The sequence below is a fragment of the Cervus elaphus genome, chromosome 13 (genome assembly GCF_910594005.1).
Source record: "Cervus elaphus chromosome 13, mCerEla1.1, whole genome shotgun sequence".
In the NCBI taxonomy this organism is placed as follows: domain Eukaryota; kingdom Metazoa; phylum Chordata; class Mammalia; order Artiodactyla; family Cervidae; genus Cervus; species Cervus elaphus.
The window spans coordinates 57,325,037-57,352,163 of NC_057827.1; the positions used below are offsets into that span (position 1 = coordinate 57,325,037).

Consider the following 27,127-nt stretch of genomic DNA (forward strand, 5'->3'; position numbering starts at 1 on the left):
AAAGGCGCATGCGCAAGGGCAGCTCCCGCGACTCTTGCGGGGCACCCGCTGCAGCCGGCGAGTGGGCCCGGCTGAGCGCGGCGCACTTCCGCGACGCGGCGCGCCGACTGCTTCCCGTCCCGTCTCCCCTGCAGTTGTCTCGGCGGGACAGGAGGAACGGTGCGTCCCGGAGACTGTGCGCGCGTAGAGAAGGGAGCGCTCGCCTACTTGGTCGCCAGCTAAGGCTCTGGAGGAGGGTGCGACGGATATAGGGATTCGAGGTGCGCCGTGAGAATGATCCACGAACTGCTCTTGGCTCTGAGCGGGTACCCAGGGTCCATTTTCACCTGGAACAAGCGGAGTGGCCTCCAGGTACTGTCCGGCTCAGAGCGCGGGAACTAGCGAGCTCGGAATGGGTGGACCCGAGCCAGCGCTTGGGAGGAGGAGTCTGAGGGAGCAAGAAGGCGGGGCTGGCAAGGACCGAGGCGTGGGGAGCGTATCCCCGGACTGGTAACCTGAGGGCTGTGCCCTAAGGGGTTAAGGATGGTTTAGACACCTGGAGAGGGTTGGGCCTAAGCGGAAAGCGGAGGGTAGACCCCTATTGGCTCTGCCTTAACGGGAGGAGGGAATCCCGGACCAGGACTAATGTTGAAGTGTCTGGGCGAGAGTTGCTGGAGAACTGATGTAAAAATGAGAGAGGCCCTTTCTCCCATCTTCATGCTTGCACAACGTTTTAAACTGAGTTTTGAAAGTTAGACCAAATACACAGTGCCTAATATACAATATGGAGAAGGAAATGGCAACCCACTCCAGTATTCTTGCCTGGAGAATCCCGTGGATGGAGACTGGTAGGCTGCAGTCCACGGGGTCGCAAAGAGTCGGACACGACTGAGAGACTTCACTTTCACTTTACAATAAGGATTCAGCCAGTTTTGTTGAATGAAAAAGTGAGTGTTTTCCTTATTACTCCTTGCCGGGAAAATTTCTGCACTAAGAGATTTGGAACGGGGGAGGCCTTTCATGTATCCAGGGATATTCAAGGTGGCTATGTATATACTATATGGTTTACCTGTATGCTTTGATCTTCACAACCACCTATCTCCATATCAGAGATTAATTCCCGTGTCAGGGATCACATAGAGATTAATAAGTTTAGGATCTTGAACCCAGTCTGTCTGACTTCAGTATTTGAACCACTCTTTCTGCTTCTGCTTCCAGTAATATTATCTAATCATTTCCATAACTTAGTAACTTAAGTAGTGTTGGCCCTAGTTTACAAAAGAGCAAACTGAAGCTCAGAGGACTTTATGGTGGCTGGTCTTAAAAAAGCAAGATTTGAAACTAGCTCTGTCTGATCACAAAGCCATGCCTGTTTGTATGAGAATTGGTAGTATAAGCTGTGGAGGAGCAGAAGAATTATATTCTTGGTTTTTACAACTTATAAATCAAACAGATTCGTCTTTTATTATTTCTTTGCACCTGTAAAACTAGCACAATGCCAGGCATGTCGGAGGAAAAGACTCAGAAAGTAATTGTGTGCGCTTGACTATGAAGAATATGGGAACAATAGCTGCCTTCCTTTTTTTCTTTTTTCATTTTTTTTTCCTTCTTTTCTTATAAAAAGTCTCAGTTGGATATTTCCCTCTTTAAGTTCTCAGTTTTAAAGTTACCGTCTAAGAAAAACTTTCTCTAACCACCTCTTTAAGTATACTTCTAATGCCATTATTTTCCATCACAGCAACTTATTTCTCTTAGAGGACATCATAGCTCATATGATTTATTGTTGTTACCTACATATATAGTCTTTCTGTCACATAGGTTGCCCATGGGATCAAAGGCCACAGTGGTCTTCATAGATGTTGCAGAAGCACCTAACAATTTCTGCCACATAGTAGCTATTAAGATATTTGTGAGGAATTTCCCTGATGGCCCAGTGGCTAAACTCCAAGCTCCCAATGCAGGGAGCCTGGGTTCAATCCATGGTCAGGGAACTATATCCCACATGCCACAACTAAGAGTTTGCATGTCAAAACTAAGATGCAGCACAGCCAAATAAATTTTTTTAATTAAAAAAAAAAAAAGGTACTTGTGAAAGAAAAAAGTTTACCCAAACCAGCAATTATTGCATACTTTCTTCAGAACAGTGTTTTTCACATTTGGATAAAGGGTAAAATTGTCATGAATGTTCTGTGTTGATAAAAATAATTTTATTGTAATATAGAATATGTACACACATTAAGCTAAGTATAAACTCAAGCATATTGCTCTTGAACAACTGTAAACCCAATTATCTTTACAAAGTAAATAATGCTGTCAAATTGATAAATTCACATTGACAATCTCATGCAGCTTCTCAGTGTTGGCACTATTGACATTTTGGACTGGATAATTCTTTGTTGTGGGGACTGTCCTGCGCATTATAGGGTGTTCAGCAGCATCTGTGATCACTGCTCACTAGATGCCAGCAGGACCCCTGGCAACCAAAAATACCTCCAGACATTACCCTGTCCCTTGGGAGCAAAATTGCCCCAGTTGAGAACCATTGAGCTAAAGCAGCATATACTTTTGTTTTGCTAAACCTAAATTGTCAACACTTGAGTTTAATAGTAGACTGATCTTGCTGCAGATCTGGCTATTTTCTATTTTGACTTCAGTAACTGTTCATATAAGTAGGTTATACTAAATAGTACCAATAACTTTAAGGTATCGTTTGCTGTTTCAGAATAACCCAGACCTTGAACTTTTCTAAAATTCCTGCAACACTGTGAAAATGCCAATTTTAATAGTAATGTCACTTAAAAACTGAATAGAGCTGTCCTAATAATAAAAAATTGCTGACATGTATTGAGCACTTGGCTGTGTGCTTGGCACATGTGATTTACATATTTAATCCTTAGAATTATTATCTCTACTTTATAGGTATGAAAGATGAGGCAGAGAGGGGTATTGCTTGCCTAAGATTTCAAGGAAGTAAGAGGCAACTCAGGGATTCAAACCCAAGCATTCTGACTCCAGAGACCAGGTTCTTAAGCACTATGTCATGCTACCTCTTAAAAGTTATTAACTTGAAGATAGGGTTAACATTGTGTCATTAAGTCTACTTTAAATGGACTCTAATCAAATTATTGTGGAATCAGTGACGGAAGAATTCTTTTTTGCCTATTTATTACATTTACTATTATGTAAAAATGGCTTCCACAAAATACAATACAATATGAATATGAAATATTCTGAGTTCCTTGTGAGTAGTAAATATATCTGACTTTGCTCTTTATTTATGGAAAGTTAGCACAGTGCCTGGGATAAGTAGGTGGTCACTAAAATTCAGTTGATTCTCCAAAGAAGATATTCAGTGGCCAGTAAACAAAAAGATGATCAATAGCATGATTCTTTAGGAAAATGCACAATGAGATATCACTTTATACCCTTTAGGATGGTTATTACCAAAAAAACCCAGAAAATAACAAGAGTTGGTGGGGATGTAGAGAAATTAGAACCTTGTGCATTGCTGGTGGAAATGTAAAGTGGTGCAGTCCCTGGGGAAAAAGATATGGCGACTCCCCCAGAAATTAAACAGAGAATTACCAAATGATCCAGCAGTTTTATTCCTAGGTATATAACCAAAAGACGTGAAAGCAGAGACTCTGATAGGTATTTGTACACCATGTTCATAGCAGCATTATTCACAGTAGCCCAAAGGTAGAAGCAGTTTGTCCATAGACAAAGGAAGTGATTAAACAAAATACAACACATATCAGTGGAATATTGTTGTTGTTATTTAGTCTGAGTTGTGTCTAACTCTTTGGTGACTGCATGGATTGTAGCCTGCCAGGCTCCCCTATCCATGGGATTTCCCAGGTAAGAATACTGGAGTGGGTTGCCATTTCCTCCTCCAGGGGATCTTCCCAACCCAGGGATGGAACCTGCATCTCAGCATTGGCAGGCAGATCCTTTAACACTGAGCCACTGGGAAGCCCACAGTGGAATATTATTCCAGCTTAAAAAGGAGAGATATTCTAACATGTGGTACAACATGGATGAACCTTGAAGACACTATGCTAAGTGAAATAAGCCAGTCACAAAAGAATCAATATTGTAAAGCAGTCCAGTTCATAGAGACAGAATCAGAAGGGTACTTGGCAGGGTCTGTGGGTTAAGGAACAATGGAGAGTTATAGGTACAGAGTTTTCGTCTGGAAAGATGAAAGTTCTGGAGATGATGGTGGTGAGGGCTGCCCAACAGGGTGAATGCAATTAATGCCACCAAACTGTACACTGGATAATGGCTGAAATGATCACTTCTGTGCATATTTTGCCATGAATTTCTTTGTAAGTTGACTGAATGAATATATTCTCTCACTACTATTTTTCTGCTTGAACTGCTGTGAAATCTTTATATACCATACTAAGTTATCATTTGGCCATGGTTTAAATTAAAAATTTAATTTAAAAATTTTAAAATTGAATGAAAATGTGGACAGTAAATTATATGTCCAGTTTTAAGGTGCTCTTACAGATTATAATATGCTACATTAACTTTACTTTTTTTTGTTCTTTTAAGCTTTACATTTTACTGAAATGAAAACAAAATTTAAAATTTCATATAGAATTTGTAAATCCTATGAGTATGTTTGAGAAACCTCTGGAGTGTGCAGATCCAATTTAGAGCAATATTGCTCAAGAGACTTTGTTGCAACCAGGTCAAAAACCCCATATAGCCTTATAGATCATCCCAGGAAGAAAGATTTCATAAGAAATAGGTAATATGCTCAGCCATGAAAAAGAATGAAATCTTGCCGTTTGTGACAATGTGGATGGGCCTGGGGGGTATTATGCTTAGTGGAATCAGGCAAAGACAAATACTGTATGAAGTCACTTACATATGGAATATAGAAAACAAAATGAACAAACAAACATATCAAGACAGAAACGGATGGTGTAGATACAGAGAACAAATGGCCATTTCCAGAAGGAAGAGGGGTAGGGTGAGGGATGAAATAGGTGAAGGGTATTAAGTACAAACTACCAATTATAGATAAGTCACGGGCTTGTAATGTTCAGCACAGGAATATAGTCAGTCTTTTGTAATAACTTTGTACAGTGTGTAATCTTTAAAAATACTGAGTCACTACATTGTACATCTGAAACCAATATAACATTTATACTTCAATTAGCAAAAAAAGAAATAGGTGATAGTGGCTGCCTCTGAGAAGGTTGACTTATTTTTAATGTACACCATTTTGTATTGTTCAAATTCTTTACCATGCATTACCACCCATTTCAATAAGTGACTAATTAGGCTAGGGCTAGGGAATAAGGTCTTTGTAGTGACTTGAAAATTTTTTTATTATCCAGAACTTATCGATCTTAAATAGGCATCTTGCAAAGGGAGGCAGCAGTTGTAGCGAGCAGTGACTAGCAGGCATCAGTGTTCTTAGCATTATTCTTCTCCTCCAGGTGTCACAGGACTTCCCGTTTCTTCATCCCAGTGAAACCAGTGTCTTGAATCGACTCTGCCGGCTGGGCACGGACTACATTCGCTTCACCGAGTTCATAGAACAGTACACGGGCCATGTGCAGCAGCAGGTAGGTTTCTGTTCTCCGAGAATGGACACCTCCCGCGGGCAGCGGCTAAGTCAGACTTTCAGTGATTCCACTGGTAACTCATGTGACATGAGTGTTAAGAAGTAATGAATGTCTCACCCCTGGAATTATCACGTGAAGGGCAAGGTGACTCTACCTCCAACAAGGGGAAAATATACGTGGGGACCAATTTAGGCAGATTGAGAAAGTATGCTTCGCCCAAGTTTTAGGAACCTAAATTAAATCAGTTTGAATTGGATCAGAGTTCCAATTCCAGAGGTGAAAACACAAGGCATCATTTCCTTTGTTGCTCTGCTTCTAGCTACCTTAGTCACATTGAGGCCGGCAATTCAAATCTTCAGGCTTCATTTTTTTCATGTGTAAATAAAGTTAAACTGGAGAAGGTTCTTGGCATGTGGTGAAACTTAATAAATATTGTTCACTGATGTGAATTGGAAGTCAGTGCTTTATAGTGTAGAAGCCAAAGATTCATGTCCTGTCCATCCCTTACTGCCTGTAGACTGCTCGGCAGCAACCTGAGGCTCGGTTTCCTCACCAATAAAATGGGGATGATAGATGGTCCCTATCTCATAGGCTTGTGGGGATTAAAAAGGGAGTTCATGTGAAGTGCCTGGTGTACCACAGACCCACAAATGATTTTTAAGAGAAGTTTTAAAGTTCTCTTTTATTTTTAACAGCCTGCAGTTCTGTCAGTGGGAAGTAAAAAGATGGCTGTGTTGTGTGACTGATTCAGTGATGACTGTTTCCCAGTAGAAAGATGAATTCTGGTCAAAGAGCAAGGCTTCTCTTCTAGAATGGGGAAAGGAAGGGTGCTTTTCTGAAACAAAGGCAGTCAGCACCACCTGCCCCTTCTGTAAGCACTTGTCAGGCCCTTGGTGGTTTTCTATGGGGCAAAGATGTTGGAGGATAATGCCTTATAAACGTTCATTTCTGGGACAGGGATTCTGGTTCTGTCAAAGAGATTTTGTTGCAGAGAAAGTACATAAGCTAAACTTGAATTCAGAATCTAATCAATGCTAGTTTGCTATGAAAACATAATAAGTACACAATGATCAAATTTGAAACCTATGTATATCCTGATATAGATGAAAAGGGCTCTAATTTTAAGTGTTTGTAACTTTGGGGTTTCTGTGGTGGCTCAGCAATACACAATCCACCTATGATGCAGGAGAGTGAAAAATTTAGTTTAAAACTCAGCATTCAGAAAACTAAGATCATGGCATCTGGTCCCATCACTTCATGGTAAATAGATGGGGAAACAATTGAAACAGTGACAGACTTTATTTTGGGGGCTCCAAAATCACTGCAGATGGTGACTGCAGCCATGAAATTAAAAGACGCTTGCTCCTTGGAAGAAAAGTTATGACCAAGCTAGGTAGCATATTAAAAAGCAGAGACATTACTCTGCCAACAAAGGTCCATCTAGTCAAAGCTTTGGTTTTTCCAGTAGTCACGTATGGATATGAGAGTTGGACTATAAAGAATACTGAGCACCAAAGAATTGATGCTTTTGACCTATGGTGTTGGAGAAAACTCTTGAGAGTTCCTTGGACAGCAAGGAGGTCCAAGCAGTCCATCCTAAAGGAAATCAGTCCTCAATATTCACTGGAAGGACTGATGCTGAAGCTGAAACTCCAATATTTTGGCCACCTGATGTGAAGAACTGACTCGTTGGAAAAGACCCTGATGCTAGGAGAGACTGAAGGCGGGAGAAGGAGGGGATGACAGAGGATGAGATGGTTGGAAGGCATCACCAACTCGATGGGCATGAGTTTGAGTAAACTCTGGGAGTTGGTGTTGGACAGGGAGGCCTGGCATGTTGCAGTTCATGGGGTCGCAAAGAGTTGGACACGACTGAGCGATTGAACTCAACTAACAATGCAGGAGATGTGGATTCCATCCTTGGGTTGGAAAGATCCCCTAGAGAGGAAATGGCAGCCTGCTTCAGTATTCTTGACCTGGGAAATCCCATGGACAGAGGAGCCTTGCAGGCTACAATCCATGGGATCGCAAAAGAGTCAGACGTGACTTAGTGACTAACAACAACAATATATCACTTTAAGAAAACCTAACCTCTTCTGTATTCACGTGACTACGTGGATCTTATATGTGAATTCCTACTTTTCTAATTCCTAAAGCTATTTGTAGTACCTCTTATTTATTTATTTATTTATTGAAAAATAAAAAGCAATTTCTCTTTCATTTTGTGATAAATGAAGACATTCAGTTCTCTGGAATGATACAAGATCAAAAAAACAAAAAAAAAAAACTGCCTGGCTGTAAGCCAGTCTGTTTCACCCTATTCCCATGTTCTTATTATAGCTGTGAACATTTATCTCCAGGAATTTGCTAGTATCCTTTGTGGCATCCTCTGGCTACACTGTGCCTTGTAACCCCTGAGCCCAAGCTTCCGACCACATTTTTTGCTTAATCGTCCTATGGTATCTACTGCCACCAGAGCCCGACCACCCAGAAAGGCTAGTCATCATGGCCTCAAGTCAGCTGTTAGCTGCAGTTCCCCCATGTAGAAAAGAAGAATGCTTTTATAGAAAAACTGCAGCTTTCTTGAAAGACAAACCATATTTGTAAATAGCCTCTTGGTGAGCTTCTTTTAACTTCCCGTGTTGGCTATCAGATTCGTGTTTTTAATGAATTGTCATGCGAGACAGGAGAAGGGTTGTTAGGAGGAGGACTGAGGTCATTTTATTTATTTATTTTTTTTGTGTGTGTGTAAAGCGATGTAATTAGAAAACAGGCAACTTAAAAAAAAATATGGTCACAAGTCTTTGAGAACTCAAGAAAACAATCAATAGCAAACACAAGAGCTGAAAGTCTTCTCAGCTGAGGGTTGAAAGTGAAAGTGAAGTCGTATCCGACTCTTTGCGACCCCATGGACTGTAGCCCACCTGGCTCCTCCGTCCATAGGATTCTCCAGGCAAGAATACTGGAGTGGGTTGCCATTTCCTTCTCCAAGGTCATTTTATTTATTCAGTAAATAGTTACCCTCTCTTCAAAGAACTGTGCTAGGAAATGAAATGCAAAGATGGATAAAGTGTGAGCCCTTGCTTCATGAAGCTGTTGGTCTAGTGAGGGAACAAATAATCAAAAGTTCAATTCCAGCACTAAATAGAGATGCTATAAAAGCAACAGAGGGGAGCGATTGATGCTCTGGGGAGAGTTAGAAAGGGCTTTGCAGGGAAAAGATGTTTGAGTTGGGTCCCGCAGGAAGAGTAGGTGTTTGTCACAAGCACGAACACACAGTTATAAGCAGAACACACTCAGATTCATGGAGGTGCGAGAAAGAAATAGGGCACATTCGGGGAACTGTTGATTAATTTGGAAATGAGGATGTAAAGTTGAAAGCAGTGAAATAATTTTGGAGAGAGGGTAAGGACCAGAATACAGAAGTCACTGTATGCTATATAGAGGAGTTTAGATATTATTCTTGGGTAAGAGGAAGCCACCAAAGGGATTTAAGCCAGAAGTAACAAGGTTAGAACTGAGTTGTTGAAAAAAATCTAGTGACAGTGTGGAAGAATACCCAGTTTGTAAAATCTGAGCCACTTGGAAATTAAAACATTATCACATTTTTGAAAGGTCAGGACTCAAAATCTGTCTGTTCAGTAAGATTTTCCTCTCATGGAAACACTATTTTGATTGGAAATTATTTAAGCAAAAATAATGCCATTAATAGAGGATAATGTCTTCCTCCGGTTTCAGGCTGTGAGCTGAAAAGCTGACTTCTCTTTGTTGATTTCAGGATCACCATCCATCTCAGCAGGGCCAAGGTGGGTCACATGGAATCTACCTCAGGGCCTTCTGCACGGGGCTGGATTCAGTTTTGCAGCCTTATCGCCAAGCACTACTTGATTTGGAACAAGAGGTGAGAAGAGACATGGGAAGCCACACCTCTGGGACTGCAGATAAGGGCATGTTCCTGATCTGAAATGTCCTCTGATATGGTCAGGTAGAGAAGAATGAGCCATTTTCTGCATGGCTAGAGGGCAAGTTTGTTCTCTGTGACTGCCCAAGCCATGGTCAGAGTGGCAGGTGGATCACGGCCGAGGTTCCTGAGTGAGTTTCGAAGAGCCCTAGCTTTGGTTTTGTTATCATCAGAAAATCAGAATTAATTATCTTCTGTAAATGATCAATTCTCAGTACCCTAAAATGAACCCTAAGCCTACTCTCAGATTCCCTTCTAGTTTTCACAGATGAAATAGACTCAAGATACTGTATATGGAGCCCTAATCACCGTGTTTTTTGTTGCAGTTCCTGGCTGACCCCCATCTCTCCATATCACATGTCAATTACTCCTTAGATCAGGTAACAAAATGCTTTGGAATCTGTTGATATCATTGGAATACTCTAACTCAGGATATTATTTTTGAGAACTTTTTTCCTTCTGGTTTCAGAGCCCAGCATTTGTTATTTCATATGTTTTCCTAGATCAGAGCTGTTTGAAGAGTTCCACATTTAATGAAAACTTACTCTCTGATGTTAATGCTCTACATTGGTCTCAGTATTAACAAATATACGCATCAGACATGGAAACTGCTTGTATCTGCCATTCTCTTTCTATCTACAGCCAACCCCCATGTCAGATTGCCTTAGGATCTTGGCTGTTCTGTGGTGTTGCCATCTTTATGATAAATGGGACTGGTTAGAAACAAAGACATTTCCTGAGTTAATTTTTTTTTCCTTGTGCTTGAATATATACCATCCTAATCATTCTCTACTTTGTAGTTCCAGCTCCTTTTCCCCTCTGTGATGGTTGTAGTAGAACAAATTAAAAGTCAAAAGGTGAGTACTTTTTCCTTTTGCTGGGGTAAGCACCAAGGACATAATCATAATTCATTTTCCTTTACATTCATTTTTGAAGACCCTAGTTTTCAGTAGTTTTTATTTATTCATTTATTATCTGCTTGGGTATCATGCTAAGTATCAGCAAAGCAAAAATAAGTTATGACCCTGCCCTTAAGCATCTCCTGGTCCAAAAGCTGGGGGAAACGGTAACAGATGTCCCCAAGAGTGCCGCTGGGTAAGAGGATAAAGCTATGGATACTTGAAGGTGAGAGTTTTTTACACTAAGGATTCAGAACTTTTGGATATGGATCTTGAGAAGCAGAAAATTAATCCTTAGAAAGAAGGTAATAGTTTATTATTAGGGTGCTGGCAGCTTTCTGAGCATTGTTAAGTCATTGGGTGAAACCCAGCTAGCTGTTCATTAGTTAAATATGCCTCTTATCACAAGTTTTTATCATATGCATTGAGAAGAGGGTCTCTAGTGTCCAGAGAATGTCTTTTCTGAGTAGGATTAATAATTCTGAGATGCTTTGAGATTTTTACATTAGAAGAATCTGCTGGTTCATAATTGGATCAGAAAGGACAAATAGATTAAATATGTTTAGTTTATTCCTGTTTTTAAGCTGGTATATTTGTGCCTTGAATATAACTAGTTAACTAGTCAGTTTGCCAGATTGCTACTTCTTTTTTTTTTTTTTTTTTTTTTTGCTGTATACATCTAGAAACCTACTCTGCTGCATTTGTTCCGTGGCAGCAAAGTCAGTGGGGCCGGTGCTCTCTGACCCCGCAAAGCTGGTTGCCCTCACCAAATAACATCAAGCTTTTATTGCGCACTTGTTGTATACCAGACACTGTGCGAAGTGCTTCACATATATTATCAAGGTCAATCTCCTAAGGAATCAAATAGGTTAAGGAATGTAATTCAGGTCACATATGCATGCATGCATGCATGCTCAGTTGCTCATTCATGTCCAATTCTTTGCAATCCCATGGACTGTAGCCCGCCAGCCTCCTCTGTCTGTGAAATTTCCCAGGCAAGAACACTATATAGGCTGCCATTTCCTCCTCCAGGGGATCTTCCCAACCCAGGGATTAAACCTGCGTCTCTTTACTTTTCCTCCGTCGGCAGTCAGATTCTTCACCACTGCACCACCGGGGAAGCCCCTCAGGGTCCTACAGAAAGTAGTCAATGGTACAGCTAGGATATAAACCCAGGGCTGTCTGAGTCCAGACTGTGCTGTTAGCTACTCTCTAAACTGTCTCCCAAAACTGGAGGGGACCTTCTAGGTAAGTGGGGTTAGCGTAAGAGTCCAGGCACGGCTGCACGTCTCAGTTGACTCTGAGCTCCCATTGGCCACAGGAAGGAGAGTGGAAAACGAGTAGGGGGATTGCAGATGGGTGAAGCTTCCTTCCTGCCCGGGAGGTGGTAGGAAGCTGAGTGCTAAGGCTCTAAGTAAATGAGGCTGTGGGTGAGAACAGGTGAGTGTCCACAGACACACCGGGGTCCTTCTAGAGTGATGGAAATGTTACAAACCTGGGTCATGTTGACAGTTGCACAATGCTGTAAATTTACTAAAAATTGTTGAAAGTACACTTAGGTGAATTTTTTGGTATATAAAGTATACCTCAGTAAAGCGGTTTTAAAAAAATAAAGGCAAAAGGACATTGAGAGAGGAACCAGGTTTTTAGAAAAGTGTATACCTTATAAGTAGTCTGAATTAGGCCTTAATCTGAAGTAAAGAGCTTTCTTTACCTCTTTTCTTGGAATTTCGAAATGATTCTGGTTTCCTTAGTGCAGTAGTTCTCAAACTTCACTGTGCATTAGAATCACCTGGAGCTGATTGTTAAAAGCAGATGGCTGGGCCCCACGCCAGAGATCCTGATTCAGTAGGTCTGGAACGAGGTCCAAGAATTTGTAGCTCTTAAAAGTTTCCAGGTGATGCAGATGCTGCTGGGGATGGTGCGGGCTGGGGAAGGACAGGGAGGTGGAGGGTCCATACTTAAGAACAACTGTTGTGATGTTGTGATTTATAATAAGAAAAACAGATTTGGTCTTTGTCCCATTTCTGGCGCAGAGCTCCTAAAACTCAGGATTTCCTAAGTAATAAGAGCAATAAAGGCATCTTGCTATGCATAACAAACCCCTGTTTACCACACCTGAGCTTGTTAATCAGGTGATTTTGGGAAAACACCGAAATATGGGCTGGTTGCCAGGGGAACCAGCCCTGTGATTGGAAGGTTAGAACTCGCAGTCCCACGTTTCCCACTGGACCTTTGGCGAGAAAAGCGGGCAGAGGGCAGAGAGCCGGGGAGGCTCCATAAAAACCCGAGAGGATGGCGTTTGGAGAGCTTCCAGGTTGGTGAACCAGAGTGCCTCTGTGTGCCGCCGTGCCCTGTGAAGCTCGTTTGCTCGGGACCTCGCTGTGTGCATCCTTTCATCTGGGTGTTGATTCGTATCCTGGCGTATTCTTCCTAATAAATTGATAATCTAGTGGATAAATGGGTTTCCTGAGTTCTGTGAGCTGCTCTAGCAAGTTAGGGGAACCCAGGGATTGAGTTAGGTTGTAGGACCCCCAGCTGGTGTCACAGAGTTGCTTGGTGGTGTGGGGGACCACCCCCCCCCACCCCACCCATACACACTGGAATTGGAGTCAGAATTGGAACTGTGCATAGATCTTAGGAGTTTATCCTCACTCTTCGTGGATTTTGCCCTCTGGATTGAGTATAGAATATGAGATTGTGTTATATGAACTATTAAAATGGAATTCAGCTTGACAAGGCTGTATTTTCCACAGATTCACGGCTGTCAGATCCTGGAAGCAGTATACAGACACAGCTGTGGAGGCTTGCCTCCTGTTCGCAGTGCACTGGAAAAGTAAGTCATGCTTCACTGGGGCAGGGAGCGGGGAGTGGGTGGTTAAGTGACCCGACTTGGCCCAAGTTCTGTTTCCAGGTTATCTCGGGTTCCTCTCTGGGGAAGGTTATGACCAGGATGCAAAAGCCCGTGAGTACAGGAGCCCGTGTAAACCTTACGGTGACTCAGAAACCACAGAAAGGGGATTCCACGGTGTTGAGTGTCCAGGCTGGGATGTAGCTGCCTAGGTGACCTTGAGGCAGCCCTTCAATTTTGGATCTTATTATCCTTAGAGAATTCCCATTAACTATTCCAGATGATGCTTAGCTGTGTCTAAACATGTGTGTTTTGAGTAGCTTTATAATCCTCTTAAAAATTTTACTCTAACAAAATTATCCAAAAGAAGAAAATAACCATATACACAATCATTATTCATTGCAATGTTGTCTGCTACATTAAGAAATACCAGCAATAGAATGCTGAATAAAGATATATTCACTTGATAGACTATAAAGAATTAAAATTACAAATTCTGAAACAACATGTAAAAATATGTTTATAATACTAACTGAAAAAAGGATACAAAATTTTATGTATCTTATGACTGCAACTATTAAATAAATGTGGAATGTGATCAAAGGCTTCCTGTAGAATGTTACACAGTCTGGATTTTTCTGATTATTTCCTCATGAGTAGATTCAGATTGAACATTTTTGGCAAGGATACTACGGAGGCTGTATTATTTCCTGTTACAGCGTATCAGAATGCACACAAAGCAACTCTGTCCCATTACTGGTGTAAAGCCTCATCACTAGGTTTACGTGTTTTCCACCAGGTCTGTTTTAGAGGAACAATTTCCGCTTTGTCATTGATATGTTTTCTGAAGTGTGATCCCTTGAGACTGTGTGACTATCCCATTCTCCAACAACCTTTTCTGCATTTTGTAGGATAATACTTTTTCAGGTATATCTACCTCTCACATACTGGATCTACTCTCCTTATGTGATTCCAACAAAAGTAAAAACTTACTTAATACTGTTAGCCAAAAAGAGACTCCTATGCTGCTAAGTCACTTCAGTTGTGTCCGACCCTGTGCAACCCCATAGATGGCAGCCCACCAGGCTCCCCCATCCCTAGGATTCTCCAGGCAAGAACACTGGAGTGGGTTGCCATTTCCTTCTCCAATGCATGAAAGTGAAAAGTGAAAGTGAAGTCGTTCAGTCGTGTCCAACTCTTCCAGACCCCATTGACTGCAGGCTACCAGGCTCCTCTGTCCATGGGATTTTCCAGGCAAGAGTACTGGAGTGTGGTGCCATTGCCTCTCCAAGAGACTTCTATAAGTCCATTTAATTTTAATAGGAATCATCCATTTTGAAACTTATTTTACTCGAGGGAAGAAAATGTGCCTCTTCTAAAAGACGATCAGAACCCTTAGTGAGCATTTCAGACGTCAGGATATAGGCTACGCCTGTGGAAATTTAACTGCTTAGTTCATCCACAGAGGTTGAAGTTAAACTAGCACATTATTTTTACCTTAATTGGTCCTTTCCCTTCTGACTGACCAAACTCTCAGGCCTCTGTTTATCCTGTAGCAGTTTAAAGCACGCCATCTGGCTGTTGTCCTCTACATGAACTTCTAAGGCTGTTGCTGTCCTCTCCACTCAGGATCCTGGCCGTGTGTCATGGGGTCATGTATAAGCAGCTGTCAGCCTGGATGTTACATGGACTCCTCTTGGATCAGCACGAAGAGTTCTTTATCAAACAGGGTCCATCTTCCGGGAACGTCAGCGCCCAGCCAGAAGAGGATGAGGAGGACCTGGGCATTGGGGGACTGACAGGAAAACAGCTGAGGGAGCTCCAGGACTTGGTGAGAGCCCAGCAAGAAGCCTAGCCTGCTCCTGCCAGAAGCTGGACAAGTCGACAGCTAGATGACCTTCCGGGGACTTACCCCCAGCTCATCATGGCCTGGGCACGTTCCATAAATTCTGTAGATGTAGACAGTTGGCTTAGCTTAATACTTGAACTTAATGCCTAACAGTGTGAGACTCTAAAGTAGAAAATACATTTGTGAGATTCCTTTTGTTTCCCCTTTTCCTGGCATATGCATTGAGGAGACTAATAATAAGTCTTGTCCCTTTAGGTAGTCTTGTTGGTACCCAGAGCTTTTACATTGCAGATTAGTTTTGATTAAGCTCCCCAAAGTCCTGTGTTGTTCTTATCCATTCATTTATCCTGTTACATTTTATTGAATGCCTATTATATGCCCGGCACAACTGTCCCAGGTGCCACAACTGCATAAACAAATAAAATGTAGTAGTCCCTGTCCTTAAAGAGCTTACAGTTAGTGGAAGACATATTACACTATACTAAGTGCTCTGGATGAGCGAGTGTGGGTATTCTGGGAACATGGACGTAGAGTAACTAGAGTGGAATATATGTCTTAAGTGCAAAGAGTTTGGGAGAGCGACTTCTCTGGTGGTTCAGTTGTTAAGACTGAACTTCCAATGCAGGGGGCGGAGGTTTGATGGGAACTTCGATCCCATATGCCACATGGCCAAAAAAAAAAATTCCAGGCAGAGGGAAGGACTATGTAGAGTACAGAGGCCATGAAGGACATGGATCGTTTGGGGAACCATTCGTAATTCAGTTGAGATAGTCAAGTAAATAAAGACTGAAATATAGACTGTAAGGGACAGTTGGAGGGGATGTGGGAAGTGGCAGCCAGTGAAGCTTTTGAGATGAACAGAGATAAGATCATGAAAGCCCTTGTAAATGATGGGATGGAATTCTGACTTGAGCCTGAAAAGAGCTGGGAACCACGAAGAATTTTAGGCAACAGGTTAACACACCTCTGTATGTTACATTAGACTTCATGATAGATCACTGTAGAAACTGCGGGAAAACATTTTTTAAAAAATTAAGATTAGCAGCAAGTACAATAGTTAGGAGAATGTTTGGGACATTATATATGCTTAGTTGCTTCAGACATGTCCTACTCTTTTTGACCCCCATGGACTGTAGCCTGCAAGGCTTCTCTGTCCATGGGATTCTCCAGGCAAGAATACTGGAGTGGGTTGCCAGTTCCTTCTCCAGGGGAGCTTCCCGACCCAGGGACCAAACCCAAGTCTCCAGCGTCTCCCGCATTGCAAGCAGATTCTTTACTGTTTGGGCCATCGGTGAAGTCTGTTGGGGACATTAGCTGAAAAATAACGGTGGCCTGCACCAAGGATGGGAACAGTAAATATGCTGAAGAAGAAAGAGACTTCAGCGATACTTAGGAGGTGGAACAGGCAGGCTGTGGTGATTGATTGGCTAAGGGTCCAGAGGGAAGCATCAGGGATGATGCCCAAGTCCCTGCCTTTAGTGATAGGTGAGTGGTGATGATAAGGAATGTGGATTGCCGATGGGAGAGGGCAGGGGAGAAGATGGGTCTAACTCTCGACACACTGAGATACTCGTAGGAAATGACCAGTGGGCTGAGCCTGGAGCTGATGAGAACAGTCTGGCTTAAAGATAAAGTTGTAGGAGTTATCAGCATATGAAAGTTTCTAATCTGAGGTCCACAGGTGGCTTCAGAGGTTCTGTGAAGTGTATGTTTCCCTGTTCTTCTGGAAGATCCATTGCTTTTATACTTGCAGAGAGTCCTGTGGTGCAGAAAGATTAAAAATACCTGTTACGATCAGTTCAGCCTCAGAAGATGTGATTGTTTAGGAAGAGTGTGGATAGCGAGAGGAAAAAAGGGTCTTGGGTGGTGCCCTGAGGCACACCAGCACCCAAGCCCAAAATTGAAAGGGTGGATAGCAGAGATCAAAGTCAGGAGAATGGAGCTTGGGGTTCCTTATCCGTACCCTGGATAAGGGTCAAATTAGCAGCAAGTCAGGGACCTGGTTGGTTAGATGGCAAGAATCTGGGACTTCACAGGCTAGATTAGTGGTTCTCAGACTGTAGAGTGCCCAGAATCACCTGGAGAGCTTATTAAAACATGGACTGCTGGGCCTCACCCCCCAGCAGTTTTCTGTAGCTCTGGGGGCGGGCTTGAAATTTTGTATTTCTAACAAGCTCCCACGTGAGGCCAATGGTACTGGCCCAGGAGCCAGGTTGTATGAACCACATGGCTATATGACTCAGGCCTCGGTAAAGAGCTGGGCAGAGCAGACATGCACAAGATGCAAACCTGGAAACAAACAGATCAGTTATTCCATGGTACAAACAAGAAGACTGAGTTCCAGACCTACTGCACAAGCTTTTACATAGTAGTCAAGGCAGAGTGAGAATGAAAATCCTAATGTTAATAAAACCACTGTTATTTCCACCGTGCTATCTTTCTGTCTAAAAATGGAATGTCTTTCTCTAGCACTGGTGATTTAATAATTATGCAAGTTCAGATTTAAAGTCCCTGCTTCCAGAAACTGTAAATCGTGGGTTGAGAGAGCTGCCGGATATCCCCTTGTTTCCCCTTTCTCACTTCATACGTTATCTCTGATGTGGGTTTTTTCCTTGCCTAGCGCCTGATAGAGGAGGAGAACATGCTGGCGCCATCTCTCAAACAATTTTCTCTGCGAGTGGAGATTCTGCCGTCCTACATTCCAGTGAGGGTTGCTGAAAAAATCCTCTTTGTGGGAGAATCTGTCCAGATGTTCGAAAATCAAAATGTAAACCTGACCAGGAAAGGTAGGAATATCCTTGCCCGAGGTACGTCCATCCTCAAAGGCATAGTTGACATCATTCTGGACCCAGAGTCGGCCTGGGCAGAGTGGGTGGCTAGGGACCTTCACGTTGAGATTCCAGCACAGCCAGGACGTACATGCTTGCCCGAGAAGCAGGTGAAGGAGCGGCAGCCCCAGGAAGAGAGCCCCTCGCCTGTGCGGGTTCCCTGTCTCCCGTTGACCTTAAGTGATTTCCTGTCCTAAGGATCCATTCTGAAGAACCAGGAGGACACTTTTGCTGCAGAGTTGCATCGTCTCAAGCAGCAGCCCCTCTTTAGCCTGGTGGACTTCGAGCAGCTGGTGGATCGTATTCGCAGTACCGTGGCCGAGGTTGGTCTGTCTTTTTATATAGTTTATTTTATGTATCTAGTTGACTGCACTTGTCGTCGTCGTGGTGCATGAGTCCTTCGTTGCTGCACTCAGGCTTTCTCTGGCTGCGGTGAGCAGGGACTACTTTCTTGTGGCGCCCAGGCTCTGGGGCTCTTGGGCTTCAGTAGTGGTGGCTGCTTAGGGGCTTAGTTGCCCCGAGGCACGTGGCATCTTAGTTCGCTGCATGGGCAGGCACGTGGCATCTTAGTTTGCTGCATTGGCGGGCATGTGGCATCTTAGTTCGCTGCATTGGTGGGCACGTGGCATCTCAGTTCGCTGCCTTGGCGGGCATGTGGCATCTTAGTTCGCTGCCTTGGCAGGCAGGTTCTTAACCATTGGGCCACCAGGGAAGTCCCCCTTAGTATATTTTCTTTGGAAGAAAACAGACTAGTTTCCTAGAAATTGAGTACTTGATTTGTTTCCTCTTGGTGTGATTAGAACTTAGCTAGGAGAGAAGTGTTTGAGAGAGTTGAAGGGCAGGAAGTAGAAAACAAAAGCATTCTCTCTGTTTTAATAATACAGGTGGAACTGCCTTAGCCTTTTCCCACCCGACTGGAGTTTGATTGTTAGCTAGTCAGTTAATTAGTAATAAAGGAAGATCTTGGATTCTGACTAAATTTAGTGCCTTACTTATTATTTTAGTAATGGCCTCAGCATAATCTATCATAGGAAGGCAGAACAAGTAATATTTTTCCTTTCTTTTTTTTGCACTCCAGCGTTTTTTAAATTTTTTCATTGGAAGATAATCACTTTACGATGTTGTGTGAGTTTCTGTCCTATAACAGCAAGAATCAGCCATAGTTATATACATCCCTTCCCTCTTGAGCCTCTCTGTCTGCCTCCCATCCCACCCCTCTGGGTAATCACAGTGCCAGGCTGGGGTCCCTGTGTTATGTAGCGGCTTCCCACGAGCTCTCTGTTTACACGTGGTACAATATGCATCTCAGTGCTACTTTCTCACTTCGTCCTACCCTCTCCTTTCCCCACTGTGTCCCCAAGTCCATTCTCTCTGTCTCGGTCTCCATTCCTTCTCTAAAGATAGGTTCATCAGTGCTGCTTTTCTAGATTCCATATATATGCATTAATATATATTTTTCTCTTTCTGACTCACTTCAATCTGTATAACGGGCTCTAGGTTCATCCACTTCAATATAGCTGACTCAAATTCATTCTCTTTTATGGCTGAGTAATATTCCATTGTCTATATGTACTGTATCTTCTTTATCCATTCGTCTGTTGATGGACACCTAGGTTGCTTCCATGTCCTGAAAATTGTAAATAGTGCTTCTATAAACATTGAGGTAAATGTGTCTTTTAGAATCATGGTTTTCTCAGGGTATATGCCCAGTAGTAGGATTGCTGTGTCATATGGTAGCTTTATTCCTAGTTTTTTAAGGAATCTCCATAATGTTCACCATAGTGGCTGTATCAGTTTACATTCCCACTGACGACAGGGCTCCTTTTTCTCTACACCTTCTTCAGTTCAGTAGTTCAGTTGCTCAGTCGTGTCTGACTCTTTGCAACTCCATGGACTGCAGCACGCCAGGCCTCCCAGGAGTTTACTCAAACTCATGTCCATTGAGTCAGTGACGCCATCGAACCATCTCATCCTCTGTTGTCCCCTTCTCCTCCTGCCTTCAATCTTTCCCAGCATCAGGGTCTTTTCCAATGAGTCAGTTCTTTGCATCAGGTGGCCAGAGTTTTGGAGTTTCAGCTTCAGCATCAGTCCTGCCAGTGAATATTCAGGACCGATTTCCTTTAGGATGGACTGGGTGCATCTCCTTGCAGTCCAAGGGACTCTCAAGAGTCCTCTCCAACACCACAGTTCAAAACCATCAATTCTTTGGTGCTCAACTTCCTTTATAGTCCAACTCTCACATCCATGCATGACTACTGGAAAAACCATAGCTTTGACTAGATGGACCTTTGTTGGCAGAGTAATGTCTCTGCTTTTTAATATGCTCTCTAGGTTGGTCATACTTTTCCTTCCAAGGAGCAAGCATCTTTTAATTTCATGGCTGCAGTCACCATCTGCAGTGATTTTGGAGCCCCCCAAAATAAAGTCTCTCATTGTTTCCATTGTTTCCCCATCTATTTGCCATGAAGTGATGGGACCAGATGCCATGATCTTAGTTTTCTCAATGTTGAGTTTTAAGCCAACTTTTTCACTCTCCTCTTTCACTTTCATCAAGAGGCTCTTTAGTTCTTCTTCACTTTCTGTCATAAGGGTGGTATCATCTGCATATCTGAGATTATTGATATTTCTCCCATCAATCTTGATTCCAGCTTGTGCTTCATCCAGGCCAGCATGATTAACTTAACAATATAAAATAATTACATACAATTTGTGGAGGTCAAGCAGGGTGATGCGGTAAGTAGAAGTGCAGACATACACGTTTTTATCCACTCAACCAGTCTGTGTCTTTTGGTTGGTGCATTTAGTCCATTTACATTTAAGATAATTATCGGTATGTATGATCCTATTACCATCTTCTTCATTGTTTGGGGTTTATTTTCTGTAGGTCTTTTCCTTCTCTTGTGTTTCTTGCCTGTAGAAGTTCCTTTAGCATATGTTGTAAAACTGGTTTGGTGGTGCTGAATTCTCTTAACTTTTGCTTATCTGGAAAGCCTTGATTTCTCCATCAAATCTGAAGGAGAGTCTTCCTGGGTAGAGTATTCCTGGTTGTAGGTTTTTCCCCTTCATCACTTTATTCTTTTTTTTTCAATCATTTTATTGTAGGTTAAAGTGAAAGTTGCTCAGTCATGTCCAACTCTTTGTGACCCCGTGGACTATACAGTCCATGGAATTCTCCAGGCCAGAATGCTGGAGTGGGTAGCCTTTCCCTTCTCCAGGGGATCTTCCCAACCCAGGGATTGAACCCAGGTCTCCCGCACTGCAGGCAGATTCTTTACCAGCTGAGCCACAGCTCAGCCACAGGGAGTGGATGAGCCACCCCCTTCACCACTTTAAATATGTCATGGCATTCCCTTCTGGCTTGTAGAGTTTCTGTTGAGAAATCAGTTGATAGCCTGATGGGAGTTCCCTTTTATGTTGTCATTTTCCTCTTGTTTTTAGTATTTTATCTCTATCTTTAATTTTTGTCAGTTTGATTACTATGTGTGTTTGGTGTGTTCCTCCTTGGGTTTATCCTGCCTGGGACTCTGCTTCCTGGACATGGTTGACTATTTCCTTTCCCATGTTAGGGAAGTTTTCAGCTATTATTTCTTCAAATATTTTCCTCTGGTCCTTTCTCTTCTCCTTCTGGGACCTGTGTAATGCGAATACTGGGACCCGTATAATGTGAATACTGGTGCATTTATTGTCCCAAAGGTCTCTTAGGCCGTCTTCATTTCTTTTCATTCTTTTTTCTATATCCTGTTCTGCGGCAGTGATTTCCACTATTCTGTCCTCCAGGTCATTTATTCATTCTTCTGCCTCAGTTATTCTGCTGTTGATTCCTTCTAGTGTATTATTCACCTATTTGTTTTTTCTTTGTTCTTCTAGGTCTTTGGTAAACATTTCTTTCATCTTCTCAATCTTTGCCTCCATTCTTTTTCCAAGATCCTTAATCATCTTCACTGTCATTATTCTGAATCATTTTTCTGGAAGGTTGCTTATCTCCACTTCATTTAGTTGTTTTTCTGGGGTTTTATCTTGTCCCTTCATCTGGGACATAACTTTCTGATTTTTCATCGTGATTAACTTTCTGTAATATGGTTTTCGTTTTAGCCGCTGTGAGACTGTGCTGCTGCTTGCTTCTCCTGCCTTCTGATGGAGTAGGCTAAATGGCTTGTATAATCTTCCTGATGGGAGGGGCTGGTGGTGGGAAAACCTGGGTCTTGCTCTGGTGGGCGGGGCCTGGCTCAGTAAAGCTTCAATCGGTTATCTGCGGACTGATGGGGTTGCACTCCCTCCCTGATAGCTGTTTGACCTGAGGCGACCCTGCCCTGGGGTCTGCGGCCCTATGGTAGGGCTGATGGTGAACTCCAAGAGCATTTTCGCCAAGGGGGGCCTTCCAGTGCCCCTGTCCCTGTGGTGAGCCCCTGCCAACCGACCCTCTGCAGGAGGCCCTCCGAGACTGGAGTCTCTGTTTCCCCCAGTCCTGTGGAAGTTCTATACTCAAATCCCCCTGGCCCTCAAGGCCAGATTCCCTGGGGATTCCCAGTCCCTTTGTTGGATCCCCAGGCTGGGAAGCCTGACATCAGAAACTTCGCAACAGTGGGAGAACTTCTTTGGTATTACTGTTGTCCAGTTTATGGGTCACCCACCTGGTGGATATGGGATTTGATTTTATTGTGACTGTGCCCCTCCTGCCGTCTCTCAGCAGCTTCTTGTCTCTGGACGTGGGGCATCTTTGTTTGGTGGGTTCCACCGTCCTCCTGTTGATGGTTGTTTAACAGCTGTTTGCAGTTTTGGTGCTATCACAGGAGGAGATGAGCACCCATCCTTCTACTCCACCATCTTGAACTGGAAGCCTGAAATTTTTTTCATTTCTCTACTTACCATCCATATATCTTCTTGGAAGCATCCAAACCTTTTTTCCATTTTTTATTGGAAAAACTTTACTTTTTTACTATTGAGTTTTGAGTCATTTATGTATTCTGGATTTGTAAGTCCTTTATCAGATACATGACTTACAAATATTTTCTCCCTGTGACTTGTCTTTTCATTCTCTTAACAGTCAAGAGCAGAAGGTGTTGATTTTGATTAAGTCTAGTTTATCAATTTCTGTTTATTTTGTGGTTTATGCTTCTGGTGTTGTGACTGAGAAACCTTTGCATAACCCAGTGTCACAAAAATTTTCACCGTTTTCTTTTAGAAAACTTATAGTTTTTAGTTTCAATTAGGTTCATAGTCATTTCTAATTAATTTTTTATGTGGTGCAAGGTATAGACCAAGTTTTAATTTTTTGTATATGCATATTCAGTTGATCCAACATCTTGGTTCTTTTTATGATTTATTTTTGTTTATATTCCTGTTATCCTTGCCTCTTAAGCATATTTATAAAGAGTATTTTAAATTTGGGGAAAAAGCAAGTGGAGGGTTTCTGGTGACCTAGTGGTTAGGATTCCAGAGCAAACAAACTGTGATGCAGTTGCAACAGAAGCCTTGGCCAATCTTATGGAGAGTTCTGAAGCTAGAATGGCCCTTCCAGAGATGTCCCAAATTGAGGTTAGAGGGCTAGGCCATTGTTCCTCTGCATCTATCAGAAATTGGTTCCTCGGGAGGGGACCATGGGCATGACCTTCAGCCAAAAGCACCAGTAACAGTACTCTGAACAGTCAGCGTATGGAATGTCTCGGTCTTACTGGGGAGATCTGGGCGGCTAACTATACTACCCACCCAGGCAGTTCTGAAACTTCTCCAGTGTTAGCTGCAGCAGCTGTTTAGTCACTCAGTCGTGTCCAACTCTTTGTGACCTCTGAACTGTAGCCCACCAGTCTCCTCTGTCCATGGGCTTCTCCAGGCAAGAATACTGGAGTGGGCTGCCATTTCTTTGTTCATGGGATCTTGCTGACCCAGGGAGTGAACCCACGTCTTCTGCATTAGCAGGCAGATTCTTTACCACTGAGCCACCTGGGAAGCCCATGTATTATCTAGTCTGTTGTACCTCTTTTACACCTCCCATGTCTAATTATTTTGACCCGTGTGCTTACAATCCCGAGGAGGTGAGCTGTTTTGTCTAGCACTGTGTACTGGAGAAGGGCCAAAGGCCAGTTCCTAGTCTGTGTCAGTTCCAGTGAGAGAGGGCAGAGAGTATGAGCACCCAGGTAGAGATTCCAGGCACACTGACTGAATCAACACTGATCACTTCACTGGGCAAATCCTAGTCAGGGTCCTTTGATGCGGTAATGGCTATACAGTGGATTTTTTATATTCATCATCAAGCTTGCCAGATTCTCTTACAGGTTCTAATAGTTTATGTCAGTTCTCTTGGACTTTCTATGCAGGTAGTGATATTATCTGACAACAGTAACAGTTTTGTTTCTTCCTTTTCAATTAATTTTTTTTCCCATGTTGGCAAGTCTTTAGTACAATGTTGAATGACTTTAAAGGAATTTCTTCTAATGTTTTTCTGTGAAATAGGTTGTTTGCTGTGGGATTTTGGTATATACCCTTTATCAGAATAAAAAGATTTCCTTCTAGTCTTTGCTTTCTTTGTAAAATCATCAACAGATGTTGTTTTATCAAATGCTTTTTCTGCATCTACTAAGGCAATCGTGGTTTTTCTTTTTTAATCTTTAATATAGTTATTAAAGTTATTAACTTTAATAAATTATATTCATATTAAATTTTTAACACATTGCTGGATTTTCACAGAACCGTTCTTTGTAGGAGTTTTCGTTGTAACGAAACTTTGACCCTGTATTGTTGGTTCTTCTCACAGCATCTCTGGAAGCTGATGGTGGAAGAGTCAGATTTACTGGGTCAACTGAAGGTAATAGCTTAGCTCTTCTTTTAACTCTTAAAATGATGCCTGTGGACAATGCCTTTATTCTCCAGCCTCTCCTGAGGGCACTGGTTGCCTATCCCGACTTCTAGAGTGGCTTTTTATGTCCTCATCCAGGTGGGCAAACTCCACCTAACACTACAAATTTACTCTAGCACAAAGCTTCAGCTGTTTACTTTCTTCTGGCATAACTGTTTTTGTTGAATAAATGATATCAAAGACACGCCAGTCATCCGTTACCAAGTATGCTCCTTTAAAATGCCAAAACCCCATGTCCTTTTGTAAGCTGGGCTGAAACAGATGAAACTGGAAATTATATGCATAAATTTCTTAGGATAGTGAAGAGCTCCTGGCCTTGCTGGTTTACTGAATTAAAAATTGAAATTCTTTCTGCAGATCATTAAAGACTTTTACCTTCTGGGACGTGGAGAACTGTTTCAGGCCTTCATTGATACAGCTCAACACATGTTAAAAACACCACCCACTGCAGTAACTGAACATGGTAATTGCCCCAGGGCCTGAGAATTACCAGCTTACTGAAGTCCCAGGGTTGTAGGGGATGGCTTAGCTTGCTGCTGAACCATTTAGGGCTGGTCCATATTTAAAGTAGCCTGGTGAGTTAGTGTTTCCAAAGACAGAAGGCTGCTCAGGTATGCTCACACTGTTGTCTCTGGGAACGACCTCAGCTCGTGACCCTTCCTGGAAGAGGCAGTACAAGTTTTCAAATGAGTTGTTCATCTCATCAGATTATAGCAATATATTTCTTTAAGTCTGTATTGAATTTGTGACAGTATTGCTTCTGTTTATGTTTTGGTTTTTTGGCTAGGAGGCATGTGGGATCTGAGCTCCCTGACTGGGGATCAAACCTGCATCCCCTGCATTGGAAGATAAAGTCTTAACCACTGGGCCACTGGGGAAGTCCCTGTAGCCATATGTCTCTCAAGGGACATATTAGGACATTTTGTTTTGTTTTGTTTTCGGCTCAGCCATGCCGCATGCTGAAACTTAGTTCCCTGACCAAGGATTGATCGAACCCCTTGGTCCCTTCATTGGGAATGCAGAGTCTTAACCACTGAACCACCCAGGAAGTCCCCATATTGGGACTTATTGCCTCTTGTTGTATTAGAACTCTTTAGGTTGTCAATGATGGAAAATAACCTTGGTAGAAAGGGGGAGTTTATTTGCTATTGTATCTGTAACTCCAGTGGGATAGGGAGATTTGTTGTTGTTTTAGTCGCCAAGTCATGTCTCTTTTGTGACCCCATGAACTGTAGCCCACCAGGTTCCTCTGCCCAAGGGATTTTCCAGGCAAGAATACTGGAGAGGGTTGCCATTTCCTTGTCCAGGGGATCTTCCTGCCCCAGGGTTCACACCAGTCTCCTGCATTGAAAGGTGGACTCTCTACCGCCAGGCCAGTGCGGAAGCCCGTGGGGATGTAGCTGGGCCTAAGAGCCAGGGACTGCTAGGAGTCTCTCCTACCTTGTCTGTGCCTCGTGTGTGCTCTCTGATGGCCTTCCAGTTCCATCTGGCCACATGGCCACCAGCAGCTCCCAGAACATACATCACAGTCTGATGGGGGAGTCAAACCCGGTCTCTCTGGTAGCAGGTTAAAGGATTCCAGGGAACGGGTTTTGATTAGTCCAACTAGATCGTACATCTGTCCCTATATCAAAGGGGTCAGACATGAAGATCTGCTTATCTTGGGACTTCCCAGCAGTCCAGTGGTTAAGACTCCAAGCTTCCACTGCAGGGCGCACTGGTTTGATCACTGGGGAATGATAATCCCACATGGCTCACAGTGCAGTCAAATTAAGTGTCAAGTTAAGTTCAATTAAGTGTTAACCATTCCCATCCGAACTACATAAGAGTTAGGTAAGGCTGAGTGTCAGAAAAGGTGTGGGAGATGTAGGAGTGAAAACAGGGTTACCATTTTTCTAGCTCTATAAAACAATAGACGTCCAGTGTACTTACGTAGGACTTTCTAAGTTGCAGATATCAGAAAACTCAATTCAAATTCCATTCACTTCCAATTCAGATTCACTTAAGCAGAGGAAAAAAGAACTTGTTCTCATAATTGAAAAGGTCACAGGTATAATGGCTCTAGGCAGTTTGTTCCAAGGCTCACCTGATGCCTTCAAGACTTGGTGTCATTCCATCTTTCACCTCTGCCTTTTCTGAGACAGGCCTGCTCCATGTGGTAGCAAGATGGCCTATAACCAAGTTCACATCTTTACTGACTTTATCTCACAAAAAAGAGAGCTGCCCTCTTTCAGAATCTGAATAGAACCTCTGGATTGGCCTGGCTTGGGTCATGTTCATATCCCCAAACAACATAGTGTGACAAGGTAGATCACTCCTGGG

The 27,127-nt window shown here is 42.8% G+C and overlaps 1 protein-coding gene across 5 annotated transcripts in view; it reads left to right on the forward strand.

Annotated features, from left to right (window-relative positions):
• The first annotated feature begins 54 nt into the window (after window positions 1-54).
• The window catches only part of TUBGCP4 (tubulin gamma complex associated protein 4), a 34,766-nt gene continuing 7,693 nt past the window's right edge, over window positions 55-27,127 (forward strand). For 3 of the 5 annotated variants that reach the window (XM_043921902.1, XM_043921903.1, XM_043921905.1), the window contains exons 1-11: window positions 55-351; window positions 5,436-5,564; window positions 9,343-9,465; window positions 9,852-9,905; window positions 10,326-10,382; window positions 13,181-13,260; window positions 14,905-15,106; window positions 17,745-17,910; window positions 18,151-18,275; window positions 24,704-24,754; window positions 25,163-25,268. In XM_043921902.1, the coding sequence (XP_043777837.1) occupies window positions 274-351; window positions 5,436-5,564; window positions 9,343-9,465; window positions 9,852-9,905; window positions 10,326-10,382; window positions 13,181-13,260; window positions 14,905-15,106; window positions 17,745-17,910; window positions 18,151-18,275; window positions 24,704-24,754; window positions 25,163-25,268 (1,171 nt within the window). In that variant the 5' untranslated portion in view covers window positions 55-273. Of the gene's footprint in view, window positions 352-5,434; window positions 5,565-9,302; window positions 9,466-9,851; window positions 9,906-10,325; window positions 10,383-13,180; window positions 13,261-14,904; window positions 15,107-17,744; window positions 17,911-18,150; window positions 18,276-24,703; window positions 24,755-25,162; window positions 25,269-27,127 lie in introns of those variants that run through there. The other 2 variants (XM_043921904.1, XM_043921906.1) reach the window with 2 other exon arrangements.